Below are 15,129 nucleotides of genomic sequence, written 5' to 3' on the forward strand. Positions count from 1 at the left end.
TCTGAGACAGCGAGTCTTCTGTGATTTGCTGAAGTTGCGTTTGATTTTTTCCGATTTATCAGAAACAGCAACACAAGCTGCTTAGTGCATGAATCATATATAATATTTTTGTCATGATTTAAAGATTGCATTCATTCCCTGCACTTGCACCAAATCGTAAGCATGACAAGTGGTTGAACAAACTTTCCCTTGCTTTTTCTAAACTTTTGTAATTATGGATATGCCATTTTAAAGGAGACTTTTAAATCGTTCCTTTTTACATATAAATCATACATTTGTGGTCTATATAAAGCGGAACTGCAATGCTTGGGTCTGAATTCCTCATTATTATAGCTCCACAGGCCCCTTTTCTACCCCTTTTCTGATGTGCGTCTGAGAGCAACTCGTTTTGGTGCGGTCTCTTTAAATGCAAATGAGACACTTCATACCCCGCCCCCTCTCCAGGTGACACTCGGTTCAACTCCACCCCGTTCGGCCATTTTTGTAGTTTGATAGCAGAGATACGATTATCTAGCGGCACAGAAACTTTTTATTCACACGTTATTAACAAAATGTCAACAACGGAAGACTTGTCCAGCCAGCCTTACATGTTCGAGCCAGAGTCGGAGCCGGAGCGAGATGAAAATGAAGACGACGAACCTGCAGAACAACGTCTTCATATGGATGTATCGCAATGGTGTGTTACTGTATTTACACATGAAACTTTGGTCTTCCGACCTTTTACCACCGTGTCGATTTATTTTGATTAATATGTGCGAGGGAGAGAGAGCAAGACAGCGTATAGTTTGGAGACGGTGAAGTCTTGTTTACACTTTCGCCTGGCTCCGAAGAGAGAGAGAGAGTGCGTGCGCGTGACCGGGTCTCTCTCTCTCTGCTCGTTCTTTCAGTTAAACATGCGCCCTGTCACAAGCGCGGCAGTTCATCTACATTAGACGGTGTAATGAAGCGTGTGGGTTACTACATCCAACAACCGAACATTTTAACTTACCCTCTCGTAACTTCTGCATCTTTTAGCTTGGACTACAAAATCACAGCGAGAAATAAAAATGGCGGATCGCTCGAAGTGTTGGGCTGGAAGTCGATGTCCTTATTTGGCAGTTCCGCTGCAAATACTGTGACGTAATAGTTCACAAAACGTCATAGAGAACAGAAAAATCAGAACAGGTTGAAAAATAAGGCCAAAACAGAATATAAAGATATCAACGAAGCACCTGAAGAGAATAATTTAAACTTTTCTGTACTTCTAAACACTCCAAATATACAACAAAATGCATTTAAGGGCTAAAAAAGTGGATTTAGCATGATATGTCCCCTTTAAAATCAAAACTGGAATGTACACTACCTTTTAAAAGTTTATCCTGCATTATATTGAGCAAAAGTGACAGTAAAGACATTTATAATGTTACAAAAAGATTTATTTTTAAAATAAATGCATCAAAATCATCAAAGAATCCTGAAAAAATAAAATGTTATTGTTTCCACAAAAATATAAACCGTTTTCAGCATTGATAATAATCATAAACAGAGCTCGAAATCAACTTTTTTACTTGGTAGCACTGGCGTTAGGAGCACCAGCAAAGTGGAGCGGATCGACCGGCAGATCCTGCTGATTAAAATAATTGAACCTGGTGAACCTGATTTGTTTGCCACACTTTTTTCTGTGCCTGGCGCTCTCTCCGTGTTTAACCAAGCTCTCGCACATAAAATGTACTGATTCAGTTGCGAACGCTGTGTTACCTGCGAACTCTGTCCCACAGGCTTTACATGAGCGCAGAGCGCTGAACCATCAGCATAGCCGCTCTCTCTCCTGGTGGATCCACATTAACCACATCACAACTCCAGGAGTATGTGTGACTTTAGGTGACGCTTACAAAAGCAATCTGTCAGCGTTACAGGGTTTATCCTGGGTCAGTGTTGGTCTTCGGTGGCCGACGGACATCCTCTCTGGCCCTCTTTTCTTTCTTTTTTTAAAGCTGTGAATTTACCACTGGATTTCACAGCTTTGTAAGATAAAATCAGTCTTTGCTAGACCCAATAATTATTTTGGTGTATAATCATATCAATATCAAAAAGTAGAATAAAAAAGTAGCATTAAACCGTTTTTTTTTTTTTTTTTAACTAATAGTCTAATTTTCTACAATATACAATTGAATACAATTAGCAGCTAGCTAACAACAACTTGCTTTGCAATTTTTTTTTTTTTTTTTTTTTTCTGGTTTCACCTCACTCAGGTTAGTTTTCTACACGTTGTCATATAAATAACCTGAAAATACTATAGTTTATTAAGGTTAAATCTAGCTAGCCACTCTTACTAGAAAACATAGGGTAAGCACACTTACATTCTTATTTCAAGAGGTGTTCTCAGTACATGTGGTTTGATTTGTTAACATTAGTTAATGTATTAGGCTAACTAACAAGAACCATGAGCAATACATTTGTTACTGTATTTATTAATCTTTGTTAATGTTGGTTAATAAAAAATACAGCTGTTCATTTTTTGTTCATGTTACTTCACAGTGCATTAATGTTAACATACAACCTTTGATTTCAATAAGGCTACTAGTAAATGGTGAAATTAACATTAGATTAAAGATTAATAAATGCTGTAGAAGTGCAGTTTATTAATAGTTCATGTTATCTAATGTAGTTAACTAGAGTTTAATAAATTGAACCTTATTGTAAAGTGTTACCGATCTGTTATACACCGATTCAGACGTCTCGTGAGCTCAGTGTTGGACAGATCAGTTGTTTTAACCATTCATTAAAGTGAATCGGTTCAAAGGAGTCATTAGTTTACATTTACATTTATTCATTTATCTGACGCTTTTATCCAAAGCGACTTACAATTGCTATATATATGTCAGAGGTCGCACGCCTCTGGAGCAACTAGGGGTTAAGTGTCTTGCTCAGGGACACATTGGTGTCTCACAGTGGATTCGAACCCGGGTCTCTCACACCAAAGGCATGTGTCTTATCCACCACGCCACACCACACCACAATCAGTTTGCGAATCGGACGTGTCATTAGCGGACGTGTGCGCGTTGTGTGATTATCCCGGCAGTTTAGGACATCGCACAAGATTCGTGCCAACACAGAAAACATTTCATCACTGGATAGGTTTTTCGTTTATTGAAAGTGTGGTTCATGTCAGCTGAATGTGCGGAACGCTCTTAAGAGAAGATGAGGCAACGTTTCTTAGCACAATTCAGGAGAGAAATCTCTGAACGCTCCACGTGAAACTGCCGTCTTTGAATTCTGGTCTTTTAGGCGATGATATTTCCTGTGACCGGTTTGGCTCAGCTGTCCTCAGACTGCACTGCAAAAGCACATTTCAGACTCGACACGGTCACTTTAGTGATAACTACAGACGTGTCAGTGCATGGCATGATCGTTGATTAAATGCAATTATTCTAAGTAATTTTTGGATTTTTCTCCTTTCTGACCTCTTTTTCTGCTTGAAAACCTCACATCTGTGTGTAAAACTATTTATTTATCATTTGAGAAAGCAATCCTGTTCAAGTAGTGCTGTAGACAACACTTGATGCTCGTTGAAGACCGACTGTAGTTCAGTGTTTCCCAGCCCTGTTCCTCTACAAACACTGTTCTTCATCACTCAACGCCTGTCTCTGTACAGTGTTCTTCAGTGATGATAAATGAATCGCACCAGTGCAGCCCACACCTCTGGAGACACACACACACACACACACACTCACACACAGTCAAACCAACATGTATTCAGACTTCTTCAACATTTCTCACATTATCAGTTTATTCGCTAGAAAATGGTACTAAAATATGAGCAGAACTCAGTTGATATTTGACTGGTTTTGTCCGTCCTTCTGTTAGACTGTCTCACACATGAATTATGTTGAATATCTGTCAGCTGTTAAATTTAACTACACAATTAGATAATACCAGTTTAGCTCAACCAATCACCAAGCAATGCTTAATTTTGTTCAGTCTGTGTGTAAAAAGAGCATTAGCAATTAAAGAAAACACACTTCAGCAACACATGATCAGCTCAAAGTGTCCGAATCTTTATTGGTCCCAAAGTTTTACTGGTAGTCTCTGTATGAAGAATATTTTGGGTATAATATGTCACAGTTTACTTTATTTTGCTCTCCTCTCTTACAGAAATGAACTATAGTGTCCTGATCACACTAGTAAAGAAATATCAAAAATGATATCTGGTGTCTGAATGTCTTTTGGTTCGACTGTAAGCTATCGTGTGTCGGGGTGTTGTGGTCGTTTGTGCTCGTCTAAAGCTTTTCTCTATTAGCAGCTCCGGCTCTTGCCAAAAACGATGATGTCAGCGCCGTTGCCATGACGCTCGGACCGACGAGCCGAAACATGCCAGTCGGGAAAATAGGCCGCTTGTTTTGGGAAGTACCTCGTGAGCTCGTCCATCTGAGCTTTATCCTTCGTTTACTTGACTCTGAAGTCGACTGAATGCATGCATGGCTTATTTTATGAGGCTTTAGTGTGGGAGAGGTTATTTCTTACCATCTGTATTCATCATTTTACTCTGTAAATAAATGCACCAATGCAGTGCATTGCTGTGAAAGTCAGGTCTGGCTTAGTACACACTTTCTCGGGCTTAGTTAACCTCATCGCAAGTGGAAAGTCCCATTGGAGAGAGCGTGCCAGTTGTAATTTTCCGGCCTAACTCCCACACAGTGCCTGCAAATGCACCGAGTGCCCTTGTGCTGCGTCTCATATTTGAGTGGATTGAGAGGAATCTTCCAGCACAGTGTTGTAATGACGCTTCGAGAGACACATCCCTGTTGTTGTTGTTGTTGTTGTTGTTGTTTGCATTCTAATCCTCCAGTGCAGTTTAGGGCTGTAAACATGGCTTTCTTAAATATTATAAAAATTCAAATTATATTCAAATTCTAAAGGCAAAACTTGATGTTAGAGGGAAAAAGTGCTGTATTGTCTCCTATGACACAAGAGCGCAATAAGCAAATATAAACCAAATCAAGCATCACATCTTTTATTGAAATGAAATGACATTCACTTTTTCAAGTGCACTAAGTTTTGAAACAATTTTCCTTAATGTGCATGGAAGGAACAATAGGTTACAATACTGCGTTAAACTGTGTTTGTGCATCAGTGACCTGAGAAAACACACTTTAACACACAGCGTAATGAACTACATGAACACACAGGGCCCTCTCTTGCACCCAGCGTAATTGACGTTGTACAGCGACGCATGTATCATTCCTATTTTGCTCCCGACGCACAGCGGACTTTTCCCTCCACAGACGCACGTCGGTAAATTAGGGAATGAACTTGCGCTCCCGGGGGCGGTTCAGGGAAAAGAGGAGGCGTGTTCCGGCGCAAACGTTCCCTGGTGCTATTTTGCAGTTTCAGAAAACAATTCCTCCACTGACCAGGAGAAACCTCGTCTAAAGTCAGTGGCTATTTTAAGGGTTCATGCTTGGCCATAATGTAGCGTGTGCACAACACACACACACTTTGCTTCTCTCATCTACACAGACGCAGCAGTTTTCATTTTTGCAAACCATACATTATTACAAGGAAAAATATTCCACACGAGGGAAATCATTGTTGTGTCCATGAAGATGTGAAAAAATAGGCATAAATCTAGCTTACACATTTACCCAAATTATCATACGCCTGTTTAAGCGAAGCTAATCTGGGTGTGTTTCTCCATCCCCAATGTCACTTCTCTGTGTTTTACGGCCCTGACGAGAACGTCGGTCTCCTCGGCTGTGAACCGCTCCTGCAAATCCGCCGTTATAATAGCAATCCGCCATGGAACAAGCGCACCTGCTCTTACAGGGAATGTGAGATGATGCTCTGATTGGTTTATTTCACGTTACGCCCAAACCACACCTATGAGTAATGAAGCGACTTCAGACCAACACATTTTAGATTTGAGAGATCCGCCCACAAAGTTACTTGGGTTTCGCATTTTTGCATTTCAGATTGTTAAAATAGGGCCCACAACAGCAAACTGCCATTCAGAAACACTCAATTCTACTCTCTACATCTACATATTGATCATCAAAAACACCAGATCTGAGCGAGTGCTGAGCTCTTTCTGTTGAGTGTTTCAGCTGATGTGTGTGACACACACACACACTCACACACACTCAGCTCTGACTGATGTGCAGGTTTGGTCGAGTGTTATTGCACAATTTTTGCCTCCGACTGAGAGGGTTTTCGTCAGCAGGCCTTTTCCGGCATTTTTCAAGTTATTACTGGATGAGCTAACAAAAACACCGCGTCAGTCACGACATTGTGTCTCGCGCGCCTCTTGACACACCAGTTTTTTTTAAATATTTGACAATTTACATTTTTATTCGACAGCCGTAATGCAGTACGTTTGCAGAGAACAAAGTTTGTTGTGCTCTCTATTTGATTGCAAATAAAAGGCAAAGATTGTGAAGGCATTTACTGTACAAATATTGAGACTGCAGCCTCAGTGTATCAATGCAATCCAGAGTTTTCAAAGTGCTTTAGTTCATCAGTCACTGATGCTTTCTCTGCTCTGATATGGTGGTGAGATACTAGTCAAGTGTCCTTGAAACTAAAATAGAGAACCATGTCAGAGGAAAGAATGATGAGTGGGTTTATGGTGATTGCTGTGATTCTTCTCTCTGTGTGATATGATGGTTTTTATGATCTGAAAATCAACATCAAAGCAGTGCCTATATTGACCTGGAGCTTTCATGTGTAATATAATGTAGTGGTCGACCGCTGTGGGTTTTAATGGGGCAGCTTGGTGGCTGATATAATACATTTCATATAGATGGGTTTTAATTTAGTCCAATTAATTATTTAAAGTGATTTTAACAACAGATGGATGGCATAGTGAGTGAGGAACTGTTTGCACAGAATCCATTGATGTTTACTCGTGTTTATCCATTGGTAAACGACTCTTCTATAGAGTGGATTATTTACGCTTCGGTTGGTTGTCGTCTGCTCTCTCGCATCTTTATCAATATTTGCTGGGATCAGATCATACAGTTAAACCAACATTTACTCAGATAACTTGCATAAATGAACTATAGTGTCCTGCACCCACTAGTAAATAATATAAAAAATTATGTATGTTGTCTGAAATAATTTTTGGTTTGACTGTATATACACAGCGGTGAACCGCACACCAGTTTGTATTATCACATGAAGACCCACTGCTATGTTCCTCATGCCAGATGCTCGTATCTCCTAAACATACTTTATTAAACTGCTATGGATTGCGTTTTCTCAGGAAATGATATTACTCTGCAAACACTTTAGAAGAAAATTTTAACCGCTGAATCCATCCAACGTCTTGCAATGCACTTCTCACTAGGGCCGCCCCCTAATAGTCGACCAAAATTGTATTAGTTGCAATACATTTAAAAAAAAAAAAAAAACCTTGGAAAAGTGGCGAAATCCCACAGGCTGTGAAGGACCCAAACATTCGCCTATCGTTTATCGACTTCAAATATGGCTTATCACTTGAAACATGTAAGTAGCAGCAACTTTACTAGTCCACTCGCTCTAATGTTAATCTAGATAAATGTGTGCTATTATTAGGTGCATATTCAAGTGTTTGTGTGGAGAGAGCGCTTACTACACGACATGCATCACTGCATGTAACCTAAAATACTCCCTCATTTCGGCCATTCAGGTAAGAGTAATGCAAACTGTAAAGGGTCTACTTTTACTTTTGTAAACTCACAATAACAACAAAAAGTTGTGCTTCTGTTAAAGAATGGCGCTTTGTCTGTTAGCTCTTGAACTCGGCGTATACTTGCCTCACAGACATGAGAAATATATCTATAGAAAGCTTGACATTTTAAAGGTGCTCTATGTATTTTTCTACTAAAATTAATCCTTTTTTATTGCCTGTGTGTGAAGGGGTTGTAATCTCACATTAAAATGATCCACTTTGCGGGTTTTGCTATTACCTCTGAAAGCAAGTATTCTTATTTTTATGTGAAGGTGCCGGGTCGGATTTACCGCGAAATCCAGTGACGTGACCTGCATGCGCCCCGAGCCTCTCGCCTCGTCTACTGTCTTTGCACTCTTGAAAAATTATTGGTTGCAATCTGAAACATCACCGCTAGAGGCCGCTGAAAACTCCATATAACTCCTTTAAAACTCCTTTAACGTTTGAATGAACAGATTCCAATGGAAATAAACATTTTCTGATTATGTAATCCGCATGAAAGTCAACATCGTTGACTTGATCTCTGCTGCCGAAGACACAGAAAACATTACCAATATATTATTATAAAATGGTTAGTTCCAATCCTTGATTCTGATTGGTCAGCTATGTGCTTTATTCACAATAAAACACGGCTATGACCGCTTCACCCAACGGTTCTATTTATCACTGCGCCCTTAATAAAAGGAATGAGACAAAGTTTGAGAACGGTTTGTTGTTTTTATTTGAGCTTTCATGCATATTACACAATGGAACGTTGTTGTTCACGGTCAGGGACTATTTTTTTCTAGCGGAAGGAATGCTTTTATTGATTTAACTTCATGAAAGTTGCACTAATGCATTTTTTTTTTTTTTACTTTAATATTGTGTGGTAACCGTTTTATAAAAGCAATAAGGTACTCGAGGCAAGTGCTGTATCGTGAATAAGTAACGGCTAAAGGGCGTTGTTAGGCACGACGTGAAGCAGAGCCTCTCGTACCTTATTGCTTACTTAAAATGTATAGACGGTCTCATTCTGTTTTTTTTTTTTTCACAACACATTCATAATCATTACGTTTGCCGGTGCGCCGTGGCAAGCTTTATGTGTGAATTTGTGCGCTGATTAGGCTATGTATTTTATATAGGCAATTAAAGGCTCATTATTATGATTTATTAATATAAACGCACAATTAGTAAATTGATGGCTTAAAGGGATAGTTCACCCAAAAATTCGTAGCGCGTCTGTGTTGTACGTCACCACGTAGGCTCACTATTGGCCGACGCTGGTCATGTGTGATACGTGGTGACGTGCAACACAGACGCGCTACGCTTAAACACTACGTGAAAAGACCCGAGGCCCAGAGAGAAGGAAATGAAAAGTGGAATAAAGTCGTTATTTTTGTTTGTTTTTGCGCACAAAAAGTATTCTCGTCGCTTTATAAACTTAAGATTGAGCCACTGGAGTCACTTGGACTATATTAACGATGTCTTTAATACATTTTCTGGGCCAGCAAGTTTCAGTAACTTAGAAGCCTATGGAGTGAGACAACTCTCAGATTTAATCAAAAATATCTTAATTTGTGTTCCGAAGATGAACGAATGTCTTACGGGGTTGGAACAACATGAGGGTGAGTAATTACTGACAGAATTTTCATTTTTGGGTGAACTATCCCTTTAAATGAACGACTACTAGTCGGCTAGAAAAACTTCAGTCGAGGGCAGCCCTACACAAGCAGAATCCACTCTAGTGCTGCGATACGGTGGACTGTAACCGTGTTATTAATGCTAGTTGTGTTTGCAGGTGAGGCTGCTCTGAGAGGCGAGTCCAGAATGCAGTCCATGTCCCTGTCCTCTGCGGTCAGCAATCACCGGACCGGTCCTCCTCCCATCAGCCCCAGCAAGAGGAAACACAGCGCGGACCAACCGGACCAGGACATCGACTGCAAGATGAGCCGGCTGTTCGCCGCACAGTTGTAAGTGGAACCGATAATTTCACGTTTGGATGGTGTGTGTGTGTGTGTTCCACCAACGTGGAAATCTGGTTGGTCATTTTTAGAAACCAACTTAAAGGGATAGTTCACCCATAAATTAAAATTAGCCCATGATTTAGTCGCCCTCAAGTCATCCTAGGTGTATATGACTTTCTTCTTTCAGACGAATACAATCAGAGTTATATTAAAAAATGTCCTGGCTCTTCCAAGCTTTATAATGGCAGTGAATGGCTGTTCCTGTTTTGAAGTCCATAAATCATGGGCTAATTTTAATTTTTGGGTGAACTATCCCTTTAAGTTAGGGCAGTGTTCCTGCAGAAAGAGCTTCGGGAATGCTTGGGAATGTGCTGAAGGCCTGGGATTCCTGGGATTCCCGAGCTCGCAGTGGAGCACGAGCACATGGGCTGTGTGTAGTGCTGGCCGAGCCCTCATGGCAGAGCTCAACATTCCCTACATTCCAGACCCGTTTGGAAGAGCGGCATTCTGGGACACGAGAGCTGCTGTTCAGAAGAGAGAAGCCACACTGGTGCTGGGCAGAGCAGCGCACTGATTTATGACCACCAATTTGTCCTGTAAATTAGGATCCGAGTGCAAGAGCCGGTGAGAACAACAGAAGCTCAGAGATTAAAGTGCTAATTAGCATGGCAATGTTTTCAGGCTCTACTAGAACAGGTTTTCCTGCTTGAATGTTGATTATGTTCCTCATATTCTCCATTGTTGCGGCTCCTCTCTTCCCAGTCTGTCAGTAACGCTCTGTTTACTTCCTGTCTCTATGAAGCCCCTCCTTCTGAAAAGCACACTGTGCTCTGATTGGTCGGCTGGAGCAGTGTGTTGTGATTGGTCGAGCGCTTTGAGTGTGTTTGGGAAATGTCCCGCCCCTTACCATAACCGCCAGTTTAACACACTACTAACTAACTCAACCAGGCCCCGCCCCTTTATTCTGCACATTAATTATTCAAATGAGGAATATTGTGACGTGTTCGTTCCCGGAAGAAACTCACTGGAGGCGTTTCAGGAGTTCAGAAACACTGATATAGAGAAGAACTGGAGCTTCTTCATGATCACACAGCAACACTAAACACAGATGATGGAAACAAGCACAATAGCTCCTATTCGCTTTAAACAATGTCGATTTGACATTGTGTTTGTTTAGCTTCTTGTGCTCATATTGAACTGCACGGGTTGCTTTAAACTTCAACTATATAGATTTACTCTTGTAACTCTTGATCCTCGTCTTTGGCAGTCGTCATGTTTCCATGGTGACGCGTCATGCTTGGCAAGTGATTCACCACAGCCAAAATAGCGCTGTATGACAGATGTAGCGCTTTTATTTCTAAATATTAACAAACTTGCTCACCATGTCAAGGTCAAGGTCAAGGTCAAATTTATTTATAAAGCACATTTCCAAGCAGTCATTACTGCCACAAAGTGCTGTACAGAAATTCATACCAAACATAAAAACATACTAATTAATCATAGAGAGAAATTACATAGGCAAAATGTCCCAATAATAGTAGTAATAGTTAAAAACACATGTAGACATTTTTACAATCAAACATCACAACGTCACAGCTCATATTGTATTAAAACATTTTTCAAAAAGATGAGTCTTTAAAAGCGATTTAAATGATTCAATAGAGCTAGCTTCCTTAATATTGAGGGGAAGAGCATTCCATAGCTTAGGTCCTGCAACAGAAAATGCTCTGTCTCCTCTGGTTCTCAGTCTAGATCTAGGACAGTCTAGAAGTCGCTGGTCATTTGACCTAAGTGCTCTGACTGGGGTGTGCATAGTCAGCAAATCCGCTAAATAAGACGGTGCTAATCCATTTAAAGATTTAAAAACAAATAATAAAATCTTGAAATGGATTCTGAAAGCAACAGGCAACCAGTGGAGGGACGACAGTACCGGAGTAATATGATCAAACCGTTTTTTCCCTGTCAACAGGCGAGCGGCTGCGTTTTGTACTAATTGTAAGCGGTGAATAGACGACTGATCTAAGCCATAGTATAAAGAGTTACAGTAGTCCAAACGATTTGTAATGAGGGCATGTACAACTTTTTCTAGTTGACTTTGCGGCAGGTACAGCTTCACTTTCCCCAACAGTCTAAGCTGAAAAAAGCTTGTTTTAACTACTGAACTAATTTGTTTCTCTAATTTAAAAGAACTATCAATAATGACTCCAAGATTTTTTACAGATGGGCTGTAATTAGGGAGTAATGGGCCTATAGCCCTGTTTAGATCTAAGATACTCGGCTTCCCAAAAATGATAATTTCAGTTTTTTTGTCATTTAAATGTAAGAAATTTAGTGACATCCAATCTTTTATTTCACCCAGACAGTTACTCAGTGCTTCAATAGAATTGGTTTTAGAATTTAGAGGTAGATATATCTGGACGTCATCAGCAAAGCAGTGAAACGAAATTTTGTATTTCCGGAAAATTGATCCCAAGGGCAGCATATACAATGAAAACAGGACTGGGCCCAAGATAGAACCTTGGGGCACCCCGCTATTAATTGGAGTTTTCTTAGAATAAAAAGGCCCGAAATTTACAGAAAAAGATCTGTCAGTCAGATAAGACTCAAACCAGTTCAGAGCTGTGCCTTTAATACCTGCACAGGACTCAAGTCTTGACAATAAAATCTTATGATCGACCGTATCGAACGCAGCAGTCAAATCTAAGAGCACTAACACAGCAGAGCTACCAGAATCAGAAATTAAAAGGAGATCGTTAAATACTTTTAAAAGTGCGGTTTCCGTACTGTGACCTGATTTAAAACCTGATTGAAATTTTTCAAATATATTATTTGATTTAAGGTGCAGTAGAAGTTGCTTATAAACCACTTTTTCTAATATTTTAGATAAAAAAGGCAGCTTGGAAACTGGCCTGTAATTAGACAGGACAGAGGGGTCTAAATTGTGTTTCTTTAGGAGGGGTTGTACAATGGCCTCTTTAAAGGTTACCGGCACAGAACCTGTTAAAAGAGACATATTTATCATATTTAAAATATAAAATCCAACAGTGTCAAATACATCTATAAAAAGCTTTGCAGGAAGGCAGTCCAATGAACAGACAGAGAGTCTTAAGCATTGGACCGTCTTTAACAAATCTGAAAGCGATATTGGGATAAAATTTTCAAATATGCCTAAGCATAACGGTGTAACACTGGGATCTGGTGCAGTACAACATGTTAATGCCCTAATACTGGACACCTTATCAGTAAAAAATTCACAGAATCGGTCACACAAAATGGTGCTAGGAATAATGCCGATGTGTTCAGGAGGGTTAATTATCCTATTTAGTACATTAAAAAGGACTTGGGGTTTATGACAGTTGTTTTGCACAAGGTTCGACATGTACTGGGTCTTTGCCGCTTTAACAGCAGACTGGTATTTGGACAAGCAATTTCTTAAAATCTCCAGAGAAATATAGAGCTTGTCTTTCCTCCATTTCCTCTCAGCACATCTACATTCCCTTCTGAGAGCACGAGTAATGTCATTTTGCCATGGCTCTCTATTTAAATTAGCCTTCTTGCTCTTTAGCGGTGCTACTGAGTCAAGAATTTCAGTACACGTAGAGTCAAATGAAGCCACCAACTCCTCAATGTCTTTGAATGAAGAAATGTCTCGGGACACTACTGGAGAGGTGTCAAATGCTGCAGCAAATAATGAAGCCGTAGATGAATTATGCGCCGCTGACTCATAGGGAAGCACGACTTGCTTTGAGAGCACGGCAAAGAGACAGTAAATAAAACTGGCATATGGTCAGAAATACCTGCATCTGAAATGTCCTTTATGGACACATTTAAATTGTGTGACAGTACCAGATCCAGAGAATGGCCCTTGTTGTGAGTCGGGCCATTCACCGATTGAGTGAGGTTAAAAAAATCCAAAATGTTTAAAAAATCCTTGACCAAAGGCTTAGCAACACAACAAACATGAATATTAAAATCACCAACAATTAAGAAATGATTGTAGGTTAGAGCAATGCCAGCCACAAACGCCGAAAAGTCCTTAATAAATTCATTGTTAATTTTTGGAGGGCGATAAATAAGTGCACATGCCACTGATCCATGTAATTTAAGTTTAAGTTCAAAAAGTTGGAGCTCAAAGCTCTTATATTGATTACATGGAGTTTTTTTACAGTTCAGGCTGGATTTAAAAATTGTCGCTAGGCCTCCACCTTTACCCGTTGTTCTAGGACAGCTAAAGAAAGAGCATGTCGGAGGAAGAAGCTCTGAGAAGGGGAATAACTCACCGGGTTGAACCCACGTCTCCGAAAGCAGCATACAGTCAAGCTCCCGGGATCGAAAAAAGTAATTTAACATAAAAGTCTTGTTAGACAATGATCTAACATTAATCAGTGCCAAATTAAGAACAGTGTCCTGTGTGTGTGGTAGTTTGGCTCGAGCCAATGAACGGAGATTCATGAGATCCACGCCGCGTTTGGCCGTTTGAGAACGCCGGGGAACAAATTCCTCCACTGGCACACGCAGCTGATCCACAGCGATGACCGCTTCAGGTTGTATCGGGAGAAGCCACCTCCTCTTGAAGTCCAAAGGAGGACAGACAGTTGGTAAGAAGAAGTCGTGTTGAAATCCCGGTCCATTTTTCCGCGTGGACCGCAGATATGCTCTCGCTCTTACAACCGCACCACCTCGCTTTCTCCGCCTTCTGTGGCGTTTCCTCCGCGAAGCTGCACTGGAGGTAAGCTGCAAATACGCCGGCAGAGCTGGGAGTGTAGAAGGGAGTGCATCCGAGGACTGATTCCTATAACTAACATTCGTTATCCAGACAGCATGTTGATCACGAATAGAAAAAAGAGTTTGGCGATCGTATACAAACAGAGCTGCGACATTTTGATAACTTAAACTAATAATAACAAACAATAAACAAAATAAAACCGGGAGACGCTGCGCCGTGCACACTGCTGGCGCCATCTTCCCCAAGTGATTTGGTGTTATTCGTTGTTGTCATCAACTACCTTCTATTCCAATTCTCGAATACGTGTGAGTGAGTTTTTGTCGTTTATAAACCTTTATAAATGATCTTGATCTGTAACGCGAGATGTTTGTTTGGGCCGCAGTTCAGAGATTCCTGTCTGTGGGATTTATTACAGCACGTGAATTCATCAGTTCCTCCCGAAATACATGAATGTAAGGGCGCTGTCACGCTAGCACTTTTGGTGCGCACCCGGGTTCGAATGACGTCAGAGTTGGTTTGGATGATGTGAGCGCTGTCTTCCGAACTCGGGTGCTCACCCGCGAACCGCGCTCGAGTCCGCTTAAAAAGGGTGGTCTGGGGTGCGGTTCATGTGAACTCCAGTACGGTTCGCTGCTGATATGAACGCAATCGTACCAAATCGCGGAAGTGAACCGCTCTTGAAGACGTATAATCAGGGGTGCACAGAACATTTTTGGTCTTGTTCTCAGGGGAGAACCTGGGGTTGTTGCTTGGTCCTCACATTTTCAAATGCA

At 40.7% G+C, this 15,129-nt stretch overlaps 1 protein-coding gene across 1 annotated transcript in view; it reads left to right on the forward strand.

The window, feature by feature from the left end:
• vgll4b (vestigial-like family member 4b) overlaps positions 1–15,129 on the forward strand; it is a 69,229-nt gene that overhangs the window by 37,025 nt on the left and 17,075 nt on the right. Inside the window, exon 3 of the mRNA XM_079857249.1 lies at positions 9,465–9,636. Coding sequence (XP_079713375.1) covers positions 9,465–9,636 — 172 coding nt within the window. The remainder of the gene's footprint in view (positions 1–9,464; positions 9,637–15,129) is intronic.

This window comes from Squalius cephalus, assembly GCF_949319135.1.
Source record: "Squalius cephalus genome assembly, chromosome: 22".
NCBI classification, from domain to species: Eukaryota; Metazoa; Chordata; class Actinopteri; order Cypriniformes; family Leuciscidae; genus Squalius; species Squalius cephalus.